General features: G+C 36.4%; 1 protein-coding gene across 1 annotated transcript in view; it reads left to right on the plus strand.

Moving 5' to 3' along the window:
• Positions 1 to 18,119, plus strand: part of LOC119522251 (DNA-directed RNA polymerases I, II, and III subunit RPABC4-like) — a 145,625-nt gene extending 127,506 nt beyond the window's left edge. The window contains exon 2 of the mRNA XM_037820845.1: positions 17,947 to 18,119. Within this exon, the coding sequence (XP_037676773.1) occupies positions 17,947 to 18,119 (173 nt within the window). The remainder of the gene's footprint in view (positions 1 to 17,946) is intronic.
• Positions 18,120 to 18,458: the final 339 nt, after the last annotated feature.

Genomic DNA, 18,458 nt, shown 5'->3' on the forward strand with positions numbered 1-18,458 from the left:
TACTTTTTCCATCCTTTCACTTTCAATCCCTTTGTGTCATTGGGTCTAAGTAAGTCTCTTGTAAACAGCATAATGATGGTTCATACTTTTTAATTCATTTTGCCAATCTGTATCTTTTAATTACAGAGTTTAATCCATTCACATTCAATGTTATTACTCTGAAAGCATTCTTGAATCAGCCATCTCATCCTTTGGATTTTAGTTGTCAGATCTATTTTCCCTCTCTCTCTTTATTTTCTTTAAGTTACTCTTCAGTTCTGTGCCACTGCCCAGGTCCCTGTCTCCTTTCTCTTTTCCTAAACTGGTAGAACTCCTTTTAGTATTTCTTGCAGGGCAGGTCTCTTAATAACAAATTCTCTCAACATTTCTTGGCCTGTGAAAATTTTAAACTTTCCCTTAAATTTGAAGGAGATCTTTGCTGGATAAAAATTTTTGACTGGCAATTTTTCTCTTTCAGAATATTTAAGATGTCATACCAAAGCCTTCTCACCTATGTTGTGCCCACTGTGTAGTTAGCACTTAGGCTTATGTTGTTTCCCTTGTGTATGGTGAATCACTTCTCTCTTGCAGCTTTCAGAAATTTCTCCTTTTCTTCAGGATTTGACAATCTTATCAGAATATGTTTCAAAGTGGGTTTATTTGGATTCATTCTATTTTGAATTTGTTCATTATATTTTATTTGCTTATATATGTCATTTAGGAGGGTTTTAAAGTTTTCCCCAGTAATGTCTTGAGTACTATTCAAATCCCTCTATTTTTCTCTTCACCTTCTGTAACACCAATGATTCTTATATTTGTGCACTTCATGTTGTCCATCAATTCCCTGAGAGTCACTTTAATTTTTGTTTTTTCACCATTTTTTCCTTTGTGATTTTGCATTCCATCACCCTGTCCTCAACTTCACAAATTCTTTCCTATTCCCATTCAAATCTGCTGTGTTGTGTCTCATGTATATTTTAATTTTATCGTCACTACCTTTTATTACAATAAGATCTGCTATTTTTTCATTTCCTCTTTCAAGTTCTTCTTTATGCCCTTCTAGGGTCTTCTTGGTGTCCATTATGTCTTTAGCCATCTCTTTGAATTTATTTTGGAGAATTGGGTCCTGATGTCAGATATAAGGCAGAATTTGAAAGTGATGAGCTGGAATACTTAGCTGAAGAGATCTCCAAGTTAAATATGGAAAATGCAGCCTGGCTTTGCATTGCAGCTTATAGTGGAATGCGAGAGGAGAAAGATAAGTTGAGAATTGAACTCTTGGGTACAAAGAAACAAGAACCTGATAGTCTGGAAAATTCTGAGCTTCCAGAAATGAGACCCAAGAGGATAGTGCACCATGAGGGGATTTAATGAAACCTGGAACTATCCAACCATTTCAGTACAAGCCAGGATTGGAGATGGAGTTATCTAGGAAGTATTTGTGTGAAGTCCTATTTCCTGATGGTTTTGACTCCTGTATGCTGCATGCTAAGCCAAAAAGTTTTTTGTGAAATCTGTATAAATGGTACCACTGACAGTCTGGACTGGAGGAGATAGAGAAGTCAAAAATTGAGAGAAGGTTGTCTTCAAAGGCAGAACCATAGAAGCTCATGTCTGGAGCCAAAAAATCTCAGGCCTGGAGAGCTGACTTATCCATGCATGTGGAAAGGGTGAGTTTGCCCTGGAGGCAGACAGCAGATCTTCCATCTCAATGCTCAGGAAGAATGTTGCCACCCAACATCTCAGAGAGGGTGCAGCACATTCCCTGGAGGCTGGAGAGATCCTGGCCACCACCCTACTGCTCAGAGAGTGGAAAGCCTTTCCCTCAGATGTTTGACAAGGGTGAGAATGAGAATATAGTGGTCTCCTATGTGTAGGTATGTTTGAGCAGTCACCACAGCATTTGGAGAGAGCAAGGCCTCTGTGTAAACCTTTGCAAAGGGTGTTACTGCTGCTTTCTCAAGCCCCAAGGATAAAACATCATTTAATAAATGACTTTCAGATTTTGAAATCTAATGAAGTATGCCATGTGGATTTTCAGAACTGTTTCAGTCCTCTGACCCCATATTCCTTTCAGTTTCTCCCCACAGCAATGTGAACATTTATCCTAAGACTGCCCCTCCTTTGTATATTGGAATCAGATAACCTGTTCTAAATTTCACAGCCAGTGAGAATTTTGCCTTAGGAAAAAAACACACCTGTTCATGATAGTCATGAGCCTTTGAACTTAACTATTGTTAGTGAAATGATTGAAGCTTTTGTGATATTGTGATTAAGTGAATGTATTTTTTGCATTTGGAAAGAACATGTCTTTCTTGGGTCCAGATGGTGGAATGTGCTGGTTTGAAACTGTTGTGGACCCCAGAATAGCCATGATCTTTTGATCCAATTTTTTTGGGTGGAAACTTTTGATTGAGTGTTTCAACAGAGATGTGACTCACCCAACTGTGGGTGAGATCTTTGATTAAATTATTTCCATGGAGGTGTGGACCCTGCCAATTAAAAGTTTGCTATGATTAGATCACTGGAGTACTTAAGAGATTTCAAGAGGCAACACAGATGCTGATGCTTGGAGACACTTGGAGATGCAGACAGAAAGACATTTGGAGATGCTAAGCTAAGAGATGAAGAGAAACATTTGCCCCAGAGATGCTGAAAAAGGAACCCCAGAGGCTGAGAGAAATGCCCTGGGAGAAACAACAAGGATGCCCAGGAGGTGACAGAGAGAAGCTAAGAGAGGCAGAAGCCCATAGACATTTTGGGGAAAGCAATTTGAAACAAGAACCCAGGAGTACAGGACCAGCATATGCCAGCCACATGCCTTCCCAGCTGACAGAGTTATTCCAGATGCCATTGGTTTGCTCCTCAGTGAAGGTATTCTGCTGTTGATGCCTTAGTTTGGACACTTTTATTGCCTTAGGACTGTAAATTTATAACCTAATAAATCCCATTTATAAAAGTCAATCCATTTCTGGTATTTTGAATAATGGCTGTATTAGACAACCAGAACAGTGGCTCAATGCAAGATAATCAATTAATGTAATATATCACATCAGTAAGTCAAAGGGGAGAAAACACATGATTATCTCAATTGATGCAGTAAAGACATTTGACAGAACTCAGCATTCTTTATTGATCAAAACACTTCACAGGATAGGAATAGAAGGAAACTTCCTCAGCATGATAGAGGAAATATATGAAAAGCCCATAGCTTAAATTTTCCTCAATGGGGAAAGACTGAAAAATTTCCCTCTAAACCTGGAACAAAGGAAGGAGGCTCATTTTTACCATTTTTATTCAACATTGTGCTGGAAATTCTAGCTAGAGCAATTAGGGAAGGAAAAATTAAAGGCACCCAAATTTGAATGGAAGAAGGGAAACTTTCACTGTTTGCAGATGAAGGATCTTATATGTAGAAATTACCAAAAAAAAATCTACAGCAATGTTACTAGAGCTATTAAGCATGCACAGCAAAGTGTCAGGATCCATGGTCAACACAAACAAATCAGTAGTGTTTCTATACACTAGTAATGACCAATCTGAGGAGGAAATCAAGAAAAATTTCCATTTACAATAGCAACCAAAAGAATCAAATATTTAAGAATAAATATAACCAAGAACATAAAAAACCTATACACATAAAATTAAAATTTTCTTAATAAATATGGAAAACCTAGATAAATGAAAGAACATGCCATGTTCATGGATAGGAAAACTAAATATAAATAAGATGTCAATTCTATCCAAAATGATTTACAGATTCAATGCAATACCAATCTAAATCCCAAAAACTTACTTTTTGGAAATAGAAAAATTATCAATCAAATATATATTTTAAGTACATTGTGCCCTGAATTGCTAAAAGTATCTTGAAAAGGAAAATGAAATTGGTGGTATCACATGCAACTGTAAGATGGAATAAAGTTATGACACATGCAACAACATGGATGAACCTTAGGACATTATGTTGACTGAATTAAGCCAGAAAGAAAAGGCCAAATACTGAATGGTCTCACTAATATGAACTAAAAACAATGAGCAAACTCGGAAAGTTAAATTAGAGAGCACAGATTATCAGGAGATAGAAAGGGGCCAATGATTGGGCACTCAATACTTAAGGAGTACAGAATGTTCAATAAGGTTGACTGTAAAGTTTGGAAAATGATAGCACAATACTCTGTGATAGTGGTACAATACTGTAAGTGTAATTAACAAAGCTGAGTGTGATAATGGTTGAAAAGTATAAGACTAGAGTCATTTTTGTTACCAGAAGTCAAGCTAGAGGGTAAGAACTGGGACTATATATATTAGTGAAACCTAGAATGGACAATGATGGCGGTTAATTGTACAAATATAAGAAGGTTTCATCATGAACAAGAACCATGTGTTACTATCACAATTGTAAAAAATGGGAAGGTGTATGGCAAAAATACAAATAATGCAAACCAAGTTTTACAGTTAACAGGAAGACTGTAATATTCTTTCATTAATAGTAACAAAGGCAATATACCAAAGCTAATTGTAAATAAGAGGTGGGTATAAGGGGGGATGTGTAGGAATTTTTTCTTTCCTTTTTTCTTCTTTCTTTTCAGAAGAAATGTGAATGATTTTATATATATTGTGGTAGTGAATACATGACAATGTGATTATACCAGGAGCCATTGATTTTAAAATTAGTATGGGTTGTATTTTGTGTCAATAAAACTGCTTAAAAAATAAACAGAAAACCACAAGTGCTGGAGGAGATGTTGAGAAAGAGGTATACCTATTCAATCTTGGTGGAGAAGTGGAAATGTGCACCCCCTCTGGAAGGCAGTGTGGCAGGTCCTCAAGAAGTTGAGTACGGAGTTGCCATGTTATCTGGCAATCCCATTACTAGGTATATGCATGGAAGAATGGAAAGCAGGGGCACGAAGGGACATTTACATTCTGGTGTTTGTTGTGGCATTACTCATGACTGCAAATGGATGGAGGTTGCTCAAGTGTACATTGACTGAAGAGTGGAAGGTGGAATGTGGTGTATACAAATGATGGAATATTGTGTGACTACAGAAATAAATGAAGTCATGAGGCATAAAACTACGTGAATGAACCTTGAAGACATGTTGAGTGAAATAAGCAAGGAACAAAAGAACAAAGATTGCATGCCTAGGATATTGCCTGTATATTAAAACTTCAACCTCTGTGTGAGACCAAAGGAAAAGATGTTTATTTTGTCTGAAACTTAAATTCTCTGTAGCACACTATGTAATATAACCTACCTGTCAGTTTATTCAAACAACCTAATTATAGGGATTCTAAAATAGGGAATGGGATCTTGTTATTCTGTACAAGTTAATGTCATACCATGATGCATCCCCACAGTAGTTTGTGTAGAAAATAAATTAAAAAAATAACTATTTTCAAAGTCCCTTGAGGGACTGGATAAAAAATGTGGAACTATTAAATCTCCCCACCTTGGGAACTCCTGATGTTCTCTCAAGAATTGGGTACTCCCAATTAATTAAGCCAAGCCCTCAATCTTGAAGCTTGTTGTTATGAGATATATTTCTGTAATGGCAAATTTAAGCCTACTTATAATTATGCCTAAGACTCATCCTCAGAGAACTGCTTTTGTTGTTCAGATGTGGCCTCTCTCTCTAAGTGAAATTCTGCAAATAAACTCACTAACCTCCCATTACATGGGGCATGACTCCCAGGGGTATAATCCCCCTGGTGACATGGGTCATGTCTTCCAGGGATGAGTCTGGCCCTGGTGTTGTGGGATTGAGGATGCCTTCTGTGAGCAAAAGGGGGAAAAGCAATGAAACAAAATAAAGTTTCAGTGGCTAAGAGATTTCAAATAGTGTTGAGAGGTCATTATGGAGGTTTATCTTATGCAAGCTTCAGCCAGATATTGCAATTTGCCACAGTATGCCAACCCCCAACCAACCATATTCCTGAAAACCCTAAAGAATACCCTGGGCTCTAACTAAGACTCTGTACAACTTTACCTATTAAGTTTATTTTTTCAGAAACTTAAAGCCTCCAGATTGTTCCTATGCCAGATAAGCCCTGAGGCCCAGAGTTACCAGTCTCTCCAAGATTATCAACCAGATTCATTCCTTTACCCCATAAAGTTGATACCCTTTTTCAGCATGTATAAATTAGAATGGTAATTGCCCAGATATCCTTGAAGATTGAGAGAATGATCAAATGAAAGTGAGGAGTTTTAGCAGAGAAGTTAAGATTTAACAAATGATTATGACTACTGACTCATTATATAGTTTTTTTTTAGTTTCTAGTGTATTAGAGTAGCCACAAGGAAATACCTGAAAATGTTGAACTGTAATCCAGTAGACTTGATCTTTGATAGTGATTGTATATAGCTTTTATCTTGTGACCATTTGACTGTAAAAACCTTGGGACTGACACCCCTTTTATCCAGTGTATGGGTAGTTGAGTAATAAAGACATGCATAAAAATAAACAATTTTCTCTTGCTATTTCTTCTTTAATGCATTGTTTTTTTGTGTGTGAATGTGCTGTTTAATACCAAATATTTATGAATTTTCCAGTTGTCCCTGTTACTGATTTCTAACTTCATCCCATTGTGGTTGGAGAAGATACATTATATGATTCCAATATCTTGAGTGCATTTAAATTATCCATATATAAACTGTGGACAACATTTAATAGTACTACTTTAATAATTTTTCATCAATTGTAACAAATGTAACTACTGTTAAAATAGTAGAATTATTTTTAAAATGCTGTTATCAATTGTATCAGATTTTCCAGACAAAAGCAAGTGTTGGTGGAGTTGTGAATGGGACTCCTATATTTTATGCATAATTGTTCTATAAACCCAAAACTTCTAAAAAATAAAAATATCAGTTTGCCATAAATGTGAGAGTTTATTTCTGAACTATAAATTTGATTCTATTGATCTATAAGTCTCTCCTTGTGCCAATATGATGCTATTTTGGTTATTGTGGATTTGTAATAAGTTTTGAGTTAAGGGTGTGTGAGACCCCAATTTGATTCTTTTTCAAGATGGTTTTGGCTATCTGGGCCCACTTAAGCTTCCATATAATTTTGGTGATTTACTTTCATTTCTGCAAAGAAGGCTGCTGGAATTTTGTTTGGGATTGTATTGAACTTTTAAAACAACATTTGGTAGAATTCACATCTTAACAATATTTAGTCTTCTAATCCATGAACTTATATTTCCTTCCATTTATTTAGATCTCCTATGATTCCTTTCAGCAACTTTGTGCAAGTTTCAATGTGCAATTCCTATACATCCTTGGTTAGATTTATTCCTAGATATTTGACATTTTTAGTTGTCATTGGAAATGAAAGTTTTCCTTGATTTTCTCTTCAGATTGTTCATTACTAGTGTACAGAAACACTATTGATATTTCTTTTTGTTCTTGCACCCTGCCACATTCCTGAATTTATTTATAAGTTCTAGCACTTCTGTTGTGCATTACTTAGGATTTTCTTCATATTGTATTTTTATTTCTTCTTTTCCAATTTGTATGCCTTTGTTACATTTTCTTGATTTCTCTGGCTAGATCTTCCAGTGCAATGTTTAATAAAAGTGGTGATGGTGGATATCCTTCTCTTTTTCCTGTTCTTAGAGGGAAAGCTTCCAGTATTTCATAATTTAGTATGATGTTAATGATGAATTTTTCATATATGCCCTACACCATGTTGAGAAAGTTGCCTTCCATGCCTAACTTTCTAAGTGCTTTGTCAAGAAGAGTGCCAGATTTTGTCAAATGCAGTATCTGTGTCAAATGAGATGATTATATTCATCCCTTCATTCTGTTAATGTGGTGTATTACATTAATTGATTTTCTTATGTTGAACCTCCATTGCAAAACTGGGCTAATTCCCACTTATCCATGGTATATAATTCTTTAAACACTGCTAATGGATTCAGTTACCTAGTATTTTATTGAGTATTTTTGGATCTATAGTCATAAGAGCTATTGGTTGGTAATTTTCTTTTCTGTGGTATCTTTATTTGACTTGGTATTAGGGTGATGTTGAACTCATAGAATCAGTTAGGGAGTTTTCCCTCTCCATCAACTTTTTCAGAGGGTTTGAGTGGGATTGGTGTTAACCGTTTTTGGAATGTTTGGTAAAATTTACCTGTGAAGTCACTGGTCTTGCACTTCACTTTCTTGGTCTTGCACTTTACTTTCTTAGGAGGTTTTTGATAATGGATTCAGTCTTTTTAATAGGTACTCATTTGTTGAGATCTTCTTCAGTGTAGAGAGTTGTTTTTAGGAATTTTTCTCTTTTACCTAGGTTATCTAATTTTTTGGTGTACAGTTGTTCTAGCATACTCTTATCATACTTTTCATTTCTGTGGGGTCAGTAGTTATGCTCCCCCTTTCATTTCTGATTTTCATTATATCTATACTCTGTCTTTTTTCTTTTTCAGTGCAACTAAAGTTATGTCAGTTTTATTTATCTTTTCAAAGATCCAATGTTTTGTTGCATTGTCTATATTACTTTTGTTTTCTATTTCACTTATCTCCACTCATTATTTCCTTACTTTTCACTTTGGCTTATTTTGCTCTTCTTTTCTAGTGTTTACATTTGTGAAGTAACCATCTGATTTGAGATCATCATATTTAATGTATGCATTTAGATCTATATATTTCCCTCTTAACACTGCCTATGCTGAATCTCACAAGTTTTAGTATGCTGTATTTACATTATCATTCACCTCAAGATATTTCCAATTTTCTCTTGTTATTTCTTCTTTAATGCATTGTTTTTCCATGAATGTGCTGTTTAATACCAAATATTTATGAATTTTCCAGTTCTCTCTCTGTTATTTATTTCTAGCTTACCCCATTGTGGTTGGAGAGGATACATTATATGATTCCAATATCTTGAGTGCATTGAGATCTTTTGTATGACCTAATATATTGTCTATCCTGGAGAATGATCTATGTGCAATAGAGAAGAATATGTTTTCTGCTGTTTTTGTTTGTAGTGTTCTATATGTTTTTGTTAGGTTTAGCTGGTTTGGATTATTGGACAAGTCTTGTTTTTCCTTATTGATCTTCTATCTACATGATATATCCATTATGGAAAGTGATGTATTGAATTCTCACAATGTTAATGTAGAATTCTATTTCTCCCTTCAAATCTCTTAATTGTTGCTTCATATATTTTGGTGCTTTGCCAATAGGTACTTATATATTTAAAATTGTTATGTATTTTCATTGAATTGACTCCATTATATGTACATAGTGACTGTCTTTGTCCATACGTTTTTTTCACTTAAAGTCTCTTTTCTCTGATATAAGTATAGTGCTCTTTGGCTGCCACTTGCATGGTATATTTTGTTTTCCATTCTTTCACTTTATTCCTTCTTACATCTTTCACTTAATGAGTCTCTTGCACTTAGAACATTGTTTGGGTCTTGCATATTTATACATTCAAAGACTCTTCGCCTTTTAAAGTCATTTTAATCAATATATATTTAATGTAGCTATTGGTAATGCAGCATTTTCTCTGCTATTTTACTACATGGTCTTTCTAAGCCTTACAGCTTTTTTGATCCTCAATTCTATTAATACCTTCTTTTGTGTTCATTTGATTTTTTTGCATTGTACCATTTTGAGTCTCTTCTCAATTCTTTTTGAATATATCTTAGTGCCAGTTTGGATGTATTATATCCCCAAAACTGCCTTGTTCTTTGACGCCGTTTTGTGGGGGTAGATGCATTAGTGCTGTTTGGGTTAGGATCCTTTGATTGAGTGTTTCCATGGAGATGTGACTGAATAAACTGTGGGTGAAACATTTGAATGAATTGTTTCCATGGATATATGGACCCTGCCCATTCAAGGTGGGTCTTGATTTAGTCACTGGAGTCCTATAAAAGAATTCACAAACAGAAGGAACTCAGAACAGCTGAGAGAGACAATTTGAAGATGGCCATTGAAAGCAGACTTTTGCTAATGTTTCAGAGATGCTAGCCCAGTGTTTGCTATGGAGAAGCTAAGAGAGGACAAAATGCCGCAAGAGCAACATTTTGAAGAATGCACAGGAGTTGAGAGAGCAACTGTAACACAACCCAGGGTCAGCAGATGCCAGCCACATGCCTTCCCAGTTAACATAGTTTTCTGGACACCATTGGCCTTCCTTTGGTGAAAGTATACTTGTGCTGATGCCTTAATCTGGAAATTATCATGGCCTTCAGACTATAAATTTGTAACCAGATAAACTCCCTTTGTAAAAGCCAATTCATTTCTGGGGGTTTCCATAATGGCAGCATTAGCAAACTGGAACAGATTTTGGTACCAGAGAAGTGGGGTGATGCTGAATTTGCAAATATCAAACATTTTGGAATGGCTTTTTAAATGGATAAGAGGAAGACTCTGGAAGAATTGTGAGGAGCTTGATAGAAAAGGCCTAGAATGCTTTGAAGAGACTGTTCTTAGAAATATGGACTCTAAAGATACTTCTGATGAGGACTTGAACAGAAATGATGAATGTGTTGCTGCAAATTGGAAGAAAGGCAATCCTTGTTTTAAAGTGGCAGAGAATTTGGCAAAATTGAGTCATGGTGTCAGATGGAAGACAGAATTTAAAAGCAATGAGCTGGAATACTTAGCTCAAAAGGTCTCTAAGCTAAATATAGATGTAGCATGGTTTCTCCTTGCAGCTTATAGTAAAGTGAGAGAAAAAAGAGATATGCTGATAAATGAACACTTTAGTTCAAAGAAACCAGAAATAGATGGTCTAGAAAACCCTGGGCTTCCAGAAAGTGAAACTCCAAAGGCTACAGCTCCACATGAGGATTTAAGGAAACCTGGAAACAGCCAGCCACTTCAGTATAAGCCAGGGTTGGAGATGATATTATCCAGAAAGGATTTGTGGAAAGTCCTATTGTTTGATGGTTTTGACACTTGTAAACTGCATGCCAAGCCTACAAAATTTTCTGTGAGATCTGTATAGATGGAACCACTGCTGGTCTGGACTGGAGGGATGGAGAAGGGACAAATTGAAGGAAAAGTTTCTTCAAAGACAGAACCATTGAATTTAAGGTCTGGAGAAAAGAAGTCTTGGGCAAGCAGAGCAGAGCAACACATGCATGTGGAAAGGGTGAGTTTTCTCCAGAGGTGGAGGGCAGGCCTTCTGCCTCAATGTTTAGAAAGAGTGCTGCCACCCCAGGCCTCAGAGTGTGGAGCACATTCCGCAGTGATTGGGGAGAGCCTGACCACCATCTCAGTGTTCTGAAGGTGTTGAGTGTGTGCCCCAGAGATGGAAGAGAGTCCAGGTTCTGCCCCAAAGTGTGAGGAGGGTGGGACTGAGAAGTTGGTCTCCCCAATATGTGAATATGTTGGTGAACTCACCCCAGTGTTTAGAGAGAAAATGGCTGCCCCAAAGTCCCTTAGAGAGTTGGACTCCTGCTCTTCAAGCCCCAAGGATAAAACATCACTGTATAAATTACTCTCAGACTTTGAAATCTAATGGAGTTTGCCCTGCAGGTTTTAGGAATTGTTTTGGTCCTGTGAACCCTGTTTTCCTTTCAATTTATCCCTATGGCAATGAGAATGTTTATCCTATGACTGTCCCTCCTTTGCATATCAGAAGAATTGGCCTTCCTTCTGTGAAGGTATACTTGTGTTGATGCCTTAATCTGGACATTTTCATGGGCCTTCAGACTGTAAATTTGTAATCAAGTAAACCCCCTTTATAAAGGTCAATCCATTTCTGGTGGTTTGTATAATGGCAGCCTCAACAAACTGGAACAGTATTTAATATATTTTGGTGGTTACCATGGCTCTAATATTTAACATAAATCTACAAAAATTCATGTTTTAGTTGAGGCCAATTTAACTTCAATTCCATAAATATGCACTGATTTTGTAACTATATCTCCTCACATTTTTGTTGTACTTGTTACAAATTATATCTTTATATATTCTATATCTCAAAACATAGATTTAACATTACTTTTTTCACAAGCAGTTTTAGTGAACTACATCAACATACCACAACATTCATTCAAATGTACAATCAATGGATTTTAGCATATTACCAGAGTTATGTATTCATCAACACAATTTTAGAACCTTTTCATTACTCCAAAAAGAAAAACCCCAAACCCTTCAACAGTCACTGCTCAATCACTCTGTATTTCTCCATCCATACATAACCACTAATCTATTTCTGTCTCTATAGATTTATTTATATTTATATTTTGTATAAATAGAATTATACTATATGTAGTACTTGTGTCTGGTTTCTTTCACTTAGCATTGTGTTTTAAACTTATTATTTTTCTTAATTAGAGAAGTTGCAGGTTTACAGAAAAGTGATGTAAAAGCTACAATGTTCCCATATACCCCCAAATTGTTGACATTTTGCATTAATCTAGTACCTTTGTTACTATTGATGAAAGAATATTAAAATAGTATTATTATAAACCATAGTTTACATTAGGTGTATTTTTGCCATATTCCATCCTATTATTAATATCTTGTATTAGTATCATAAATTTGTTATAATTCATGAAAGAACATTCTTATACTTGTACTATTAACCTCAACCCATCATCAAAAATAGGGTTCACTGTGTTATATAGTCCCATGTTTTATCTTCTAACATTAATTCCAGTAATAAACATGAACCAAAATTTCCCTTCAACCAAATTCACATACATAATTCAACACTGTGAATTACATTAAATTTTATGTTCTACCATCACCACAATCCTTTTCCAAACCTTTGCAATCAACCTAAAGGGAAATTTTGTACAAACTAAGCATGAGCTCCACTTTCTCAACTGCTTTCTATCCCCCAGTAACATATACTATAGTTTCTAACTCTATGATATTGTTTATTCTAATTAGTTCATAACAGTGACATCATACAATATTTGACCAGTCATATCTGGCTTATTTCATTCAGAATAATGCTTTCATAGTTCACCCATATTGTCCCATGTATCAGGACTTCATTCCTGTTTAAAGCTGGAAAATATTCCATCATATGTATATACCACATTTCGTTTATCCATTCAGCATTTCTGGACCCTTTCATTGCTTACATATTTTGGTAATTGCGAATAATGCCACTATTAACATTGGTGTACAAATATCTGTTCAGTCCCCACTATCACGTCTTCCAGATATATACCTATAAGCAAGGTGACAGGTCTTAAGATAATTACATATTTAGCTTCCTGAGGAACTGTCAAGCTGTATTCCACAGTGGCTGCACCATTTTATATTCCCACCAGCAATGAAAGAGTGCTCCTTTTTCAAAACATCCTCTTCAATTCTTGTAGTTTTATTATTTTTAAATAATATGCATTCTAGCTGGTGTGAAATTATATCTTATGGTTTTGGATTTGCATTTACCTAATAGCTAGTGGTGTTCACCTTTTAATGTGCCTTTCACCCTTTGTATATCATCTTTAGAAGAATGTCTACTCAAGTCTTTTTCCCATTTTCAATTGGGTTGTCTTTATATTGTTGAGCTGTAGGATTTCTTTGTATATTATGGATATTAAACTCTTCTTGGATATGTGCTTTTCAAATATTATCCCCCATTGAGTATGTTGTCTTTTCACTTTCATGGCAAAGTCTTTTCATATGCAAAAGATTTTAATTCTCATGAGCTCTCTTTTATCTATTTTTGTTGTTGCTTGAACTTTGCATGTAAATTCTAAGAAACTGTGAGTACCATGAGATACTGAAGATGCTTCTCTACATTTTTTTTCTAGGAGTTTTAGAAACCTAGTTGTTACATTTTGGTCTCTGATCTATTTTGAGGTAATTTTCATAAATGGTGTGAGATATGGATACTCTTGCATTCTTTATTATATGGATATTTAGTTCTCCCAGCACCATTGTTTTTGAACCACAGAACATTTTTATTGTTTCATCATAGGAGAATATTTCTCCAGAAATGTGCAATTTATAAAATCATCAGCAATGAAGAGCTTTACTTGCTCTCCCCATCCTCTGAAGACTTTTATCATTAAAAAATAGGTTTTGCTGTAATATGTGCTGATGTAATTCACTTATAGTTCACTTACATTTCATTAGCTATTAGCAATGCTTTTGTGTGCTTTTCCCTTTCACTATCTATATTATCTCTTTAAATTTCTGAATACTTTACCTATTTATCCATTGGGGTTTTGATGGTGGTCTTATTTATTTTATAAATGTATTTTACTTGACAAGAAATAAACACTTTTCTTGCTATAGATAGTGTAAATATTTATTCTCTTCTATTAAGCTTTTTTCTCTTCATTTTGTTCCCTTTATAACTCTTAATTTTACCACTTTCCTTTTTTTAAATTAAATTTAGTTTTATTGAAATATATTCACATAATGTACAGTCATCCATGATGTACAATCAACTGTTCACAGTACCATTATATAGTCATGCATTCATCACCCCAATCTATTTTGTTTTAACATTTTATTTTGGAATAAATTCAAAGTTATAGGAACAGTTGCAAAAACCATACAAACCCCATACACAGAACTCCAGCATTCCCTGACCCCCCTGATACCCCCGATACCCCCCAATCCACAAACTTTAACGTGTTGTCCCACTGCTATTTCTTTCCCTCCCTTCCTCCCTCTCTCCCTCCCTTCCTCCCTCTCTCCCTCCCTCCCTCCCTCTCTCCCTATCCATCATCCATCATCTATTGCTCTGTCTTCTGGACATATGAGAGCTAGCTGCACACCTCCTTGAACAAACACTATAATTCTCATATACAATTCCCATGAACAAGAACATTCTTTTATGCAATCCCATTAAGCACAGCTAAGAAGTACAAGAGATTCAACAATGATACAAAGCTTACATTCTATATTTCCTTTTCCTTATTTCTCAACTATGTCCCTTTGAGCCTCCTGTCCTCCATCGTCCAATCCTATCCAGGGTCATCCTTGGCATTCAATTGTTGTCTATTTAGACTGTTTTTGTTTCTCAATTGTGGAAACATATATACAGCCTAAATCTTCCCATTCCAACCCCTCCCTAGCATTCCATTAGTGGGATTAATCACATTTAGAATGTTCTAATGCTATCACCTTCCCACCCTCCATTACTAGAAATTTCCCTTCACCTCAAACAGCAACCTTACACTCATTTCTTAACTCCCCATTGCCCCTTCCCCCATTTCTCTTTGATACCAGCTTAACTTCTATAGGACACATAGACTATGTTCCTATACTCCTCCATTCCCCCACCTTTATATAGTTCTTGTCAAAAATTACATATTTTATGTTGAGTTCAAAACCACTGATTTGTCTTTAGAGTTTATGTATTTTATATTATGTAGGAAGTAAATAGTGGAGTTACAATTCAAAAAATTATTGACTTCTATTTGTATTCCATTGTGGTTGGAGTATGTGCTTTGAATATATTCAATTTCCTTTTTTCTTCTTAAATTTATTGAGGCTTGTTTTATGTCCCAGCCTATGGTCTCTTCTGGAGAAAGATCCATGATCCCTAGAGAAAAATGAGTGTCCTGGTGATATGGGATGTAATGTTCTATATATGTCTGTTAAAATTCTCTGTATCTCTTTCTACTTTCTTTGTCTCTCTGTCAGTAGGGCTCTCTTTAGTATCTGGAGTAGGGCAGGTGTTTTATTGGCAAACTCTCTCAGCATTTGTTTGTGAAAAATTTAAGCTCTCCCTCAAATTTGAAGGAGAGTTTTGCTGGATAAACTATTCTTGGTTGGAAATTTTTCTCTCTCAGGATTTTAAATATGTCATGCCACTGCCTTCTTGCCTCCATGGTGGCCACTGAGTAGTCACAACTTAGTCTTATGTTGTTTCCTTTGTATGTGGTGAATTGCTTTTCTCTTGCTGCTTTCAAAACTTGCTCCTTCTCTTCAGTATTTGAGAGTCTGATCAGAATATGTCTTGGGGTGGGTTTATTTGGATTTATTCTATTTGGAGTTCACTGGGCTTTTATGCTTTGTGTATTTATATTGTGTAGAAGGTTTGGGAAGTTTTCCCCAACAATTCCTTTGAATACTCTTTCTAGACCTTTACCCTTCTCTTCCCCTTCCAGGACACGAATGAGTCTTAAGTTTGGACGTTTTATTTTATCTATTGTATCCCTGAGATCCATTTTGATTTTTTCAATTTTTTTCTCCATTCTTTCTTTTGTTTTTTCATTTTCTGTTCTGTGGACTTCTAGGACTTTGAATCTTTGTTCAACTTCCTCTAATCTTGTATTGTGAATATCCATAATCTTTTTAATTTGGCCAACAGTTTCTTTTATTTCCATAAGATCTTCTATTTTTTTATTTACTCTTGCAATGTCTTCTTTATGCTCTTCTAGGATCTTCTTTATGTCGCTTATATCCTGGGCCATGGTCTTCTTGATGTCCTTTAAATCCTTTTCCATGTTTTCATTCCTCAATTGTAGTTCTTTGATTAATTGAGCCAAGAACTGGGTGTCTTCTGATATTTTAATATGGGTGTTTGGACTTGGGTTCTCCATATCATCTGGTTTTATCATATGCATTGAGATTTTCTGTTGTTTTTGGCCTCTTGGCATTTGCTTTGCTTGATAGGGCTCTTTTGAGTTGTTAAAAAAAATGCCAATCTAATTTTTCAGAAACACAGGTTGGTGGCGTACACTTTCTCTAGCTAACCAGCAGGTGGTGTCTGTGAGTCACCTATACCCCTCAAGTCAGCTCTCCCCAACCTTGTCCCCATGGTGTGTGGGGAAATGATTCTTGTGGGGGTTCAGTTGGTGAACTCAGTTTGGGTGTGTTGCTAGAGCCATCCGCCCTGAATGTGGGGCATGTGTCCAGGTGGCCAGGGAGGCAGGGCAGTTTTAATATTCAATCCCTCCAGGTGTTCCTGGAGATTGAAGGCCATCACAAGAGTCTAAGCCTTCATTTCAGATCTGTCCCAGACCCTCTCTCTCACTGACCCACAAACCACCAGACTTGGCACAGTGTCCCTGGGTTTTCTGAGTGGGCCCTCTTTCTCAGCTGTGATCTTCCAGGACCTCTGCTGAGGGAGGGCTGTGCTACATCAAAACTGTGTGCCGTCCCTCAAGGGAAGCCCTGGGCTGCCCTGCCATGCTGGGGCGCTCTCAGCCTGAAGCAAAAATGGTTGAACAAGGCATCTCCACACCCCCCTCTCTTTGCACAGTTCCTCCTTCCCAGCTCTGGGACAACTGGCAGGGCTCTGGGCTGTGGGCACAGCTCCGGGCATGAGTTTATCCAGCCCTCCAGGGATCCAGCTACAAGCCACGGGGCTTCTCCCTCCCTCCGGCTCTCCCCTGCACTCCCCTGCTCCCGAGGGTGTCTGCCGTGAGCTATCCTCCACGGCCGACACTGAGAGGCTGGCTCAGTTCACTCCTGTTGTGTTTCGCTGTGCGGTTTCCACCATCGGCAACTGCGGCCACTCCTGGGTTTCCCCCCCTTTTTTTTTTAAAGAACCAGTTTGTCTCCAGCCACCAACCCCTGCCTTCCCCACACTGCAGCATGGCTGTGGGCCTTCCAGCCGGCTTACTCACTCGTTTCAGAATGCAGACTCCTGGTTACACCAAGTATACAGCCCCTGTGGTGCTAGGAGGCCTCATCCAACTGGTGCATCGCTGAAACTGGTACTCTGGGTCTCCTTCTGTTTTTTTTTCTAGTATTTTTCACGGAGATTTTTTTTTTCCCTGTCTCACCTAGCTACCATCTTAGGTTCCCCCCCACTTTCCTTTTTAATGCAATTTTGTTGAGATATACTCACATAACATATAATCCATCCAAAGTATACAATCACTGGCACACAGTATCATCATATAGTTGTGCATTAATCACCACAATCAATTTTTGATCATTTACATTACTCTAAAATAAAGAAAAATATTTTTAAAATATTAAATGTTTTAAAATATAGAATAAGGAATATAAAAGAACACCCAGGTATTCCAGGTATGAGAGGGTTTCTCTGTGCTGTGGACTAACAATAGACACCCAGAAGGATGTGCAACCCCCAAAGCAGCAGCCAATGATCTATATCTGTGGAGAATGTCACACAGAAAGTGAAATAAAATCCAGGGATCCAATCAGATGCAGAGAATGTGGATACAGAATAATGTACAAGAGAAGGATTAAAAGACTAGTGGTTTTTGATGCTCAATGAAACATGAATTCAGAGAAACATATTCACTTGTAGTTGAATTTGCCATTAATGTTTCACATTGTTGGATAGCTTTTGGTTAGCATACGTATCTTTATGAATACAACTACATATACACAATTTCATTTTATCTCATTTTTAAAATTGTATTGTATTTAGATATCTGTTAATACTTTGTGTAGAGAAAACTATGGGGTGTTTTTTAGTTCAATTACATGACATAATTTAGTTTCATTGTATATTTAATCTGACACATGGTAAGGTTAGAATTGCTTTTCCTAAACCATACTTTTAATCAAAACCTAGAATCACTGGGTCTTTTGTTAAAAATACAGGTTTCTA

The sequence above is a fragment of the Choloepus didactylus genome, chromosome X (genome assembly GCF_015220235.1).
Source record: "Choloepus didactylus isolate mChoDid1 chromosome X, mChoDid1.pri, whole genome shotgun sequence".
Classification (NCBI taxonomy): domain Eukaryota; kingdom Metazoa; phylum Chordata; class Mammalia; order Pilosa; family Megalonychidae; genus Choloepus; species Choloepus didactylus.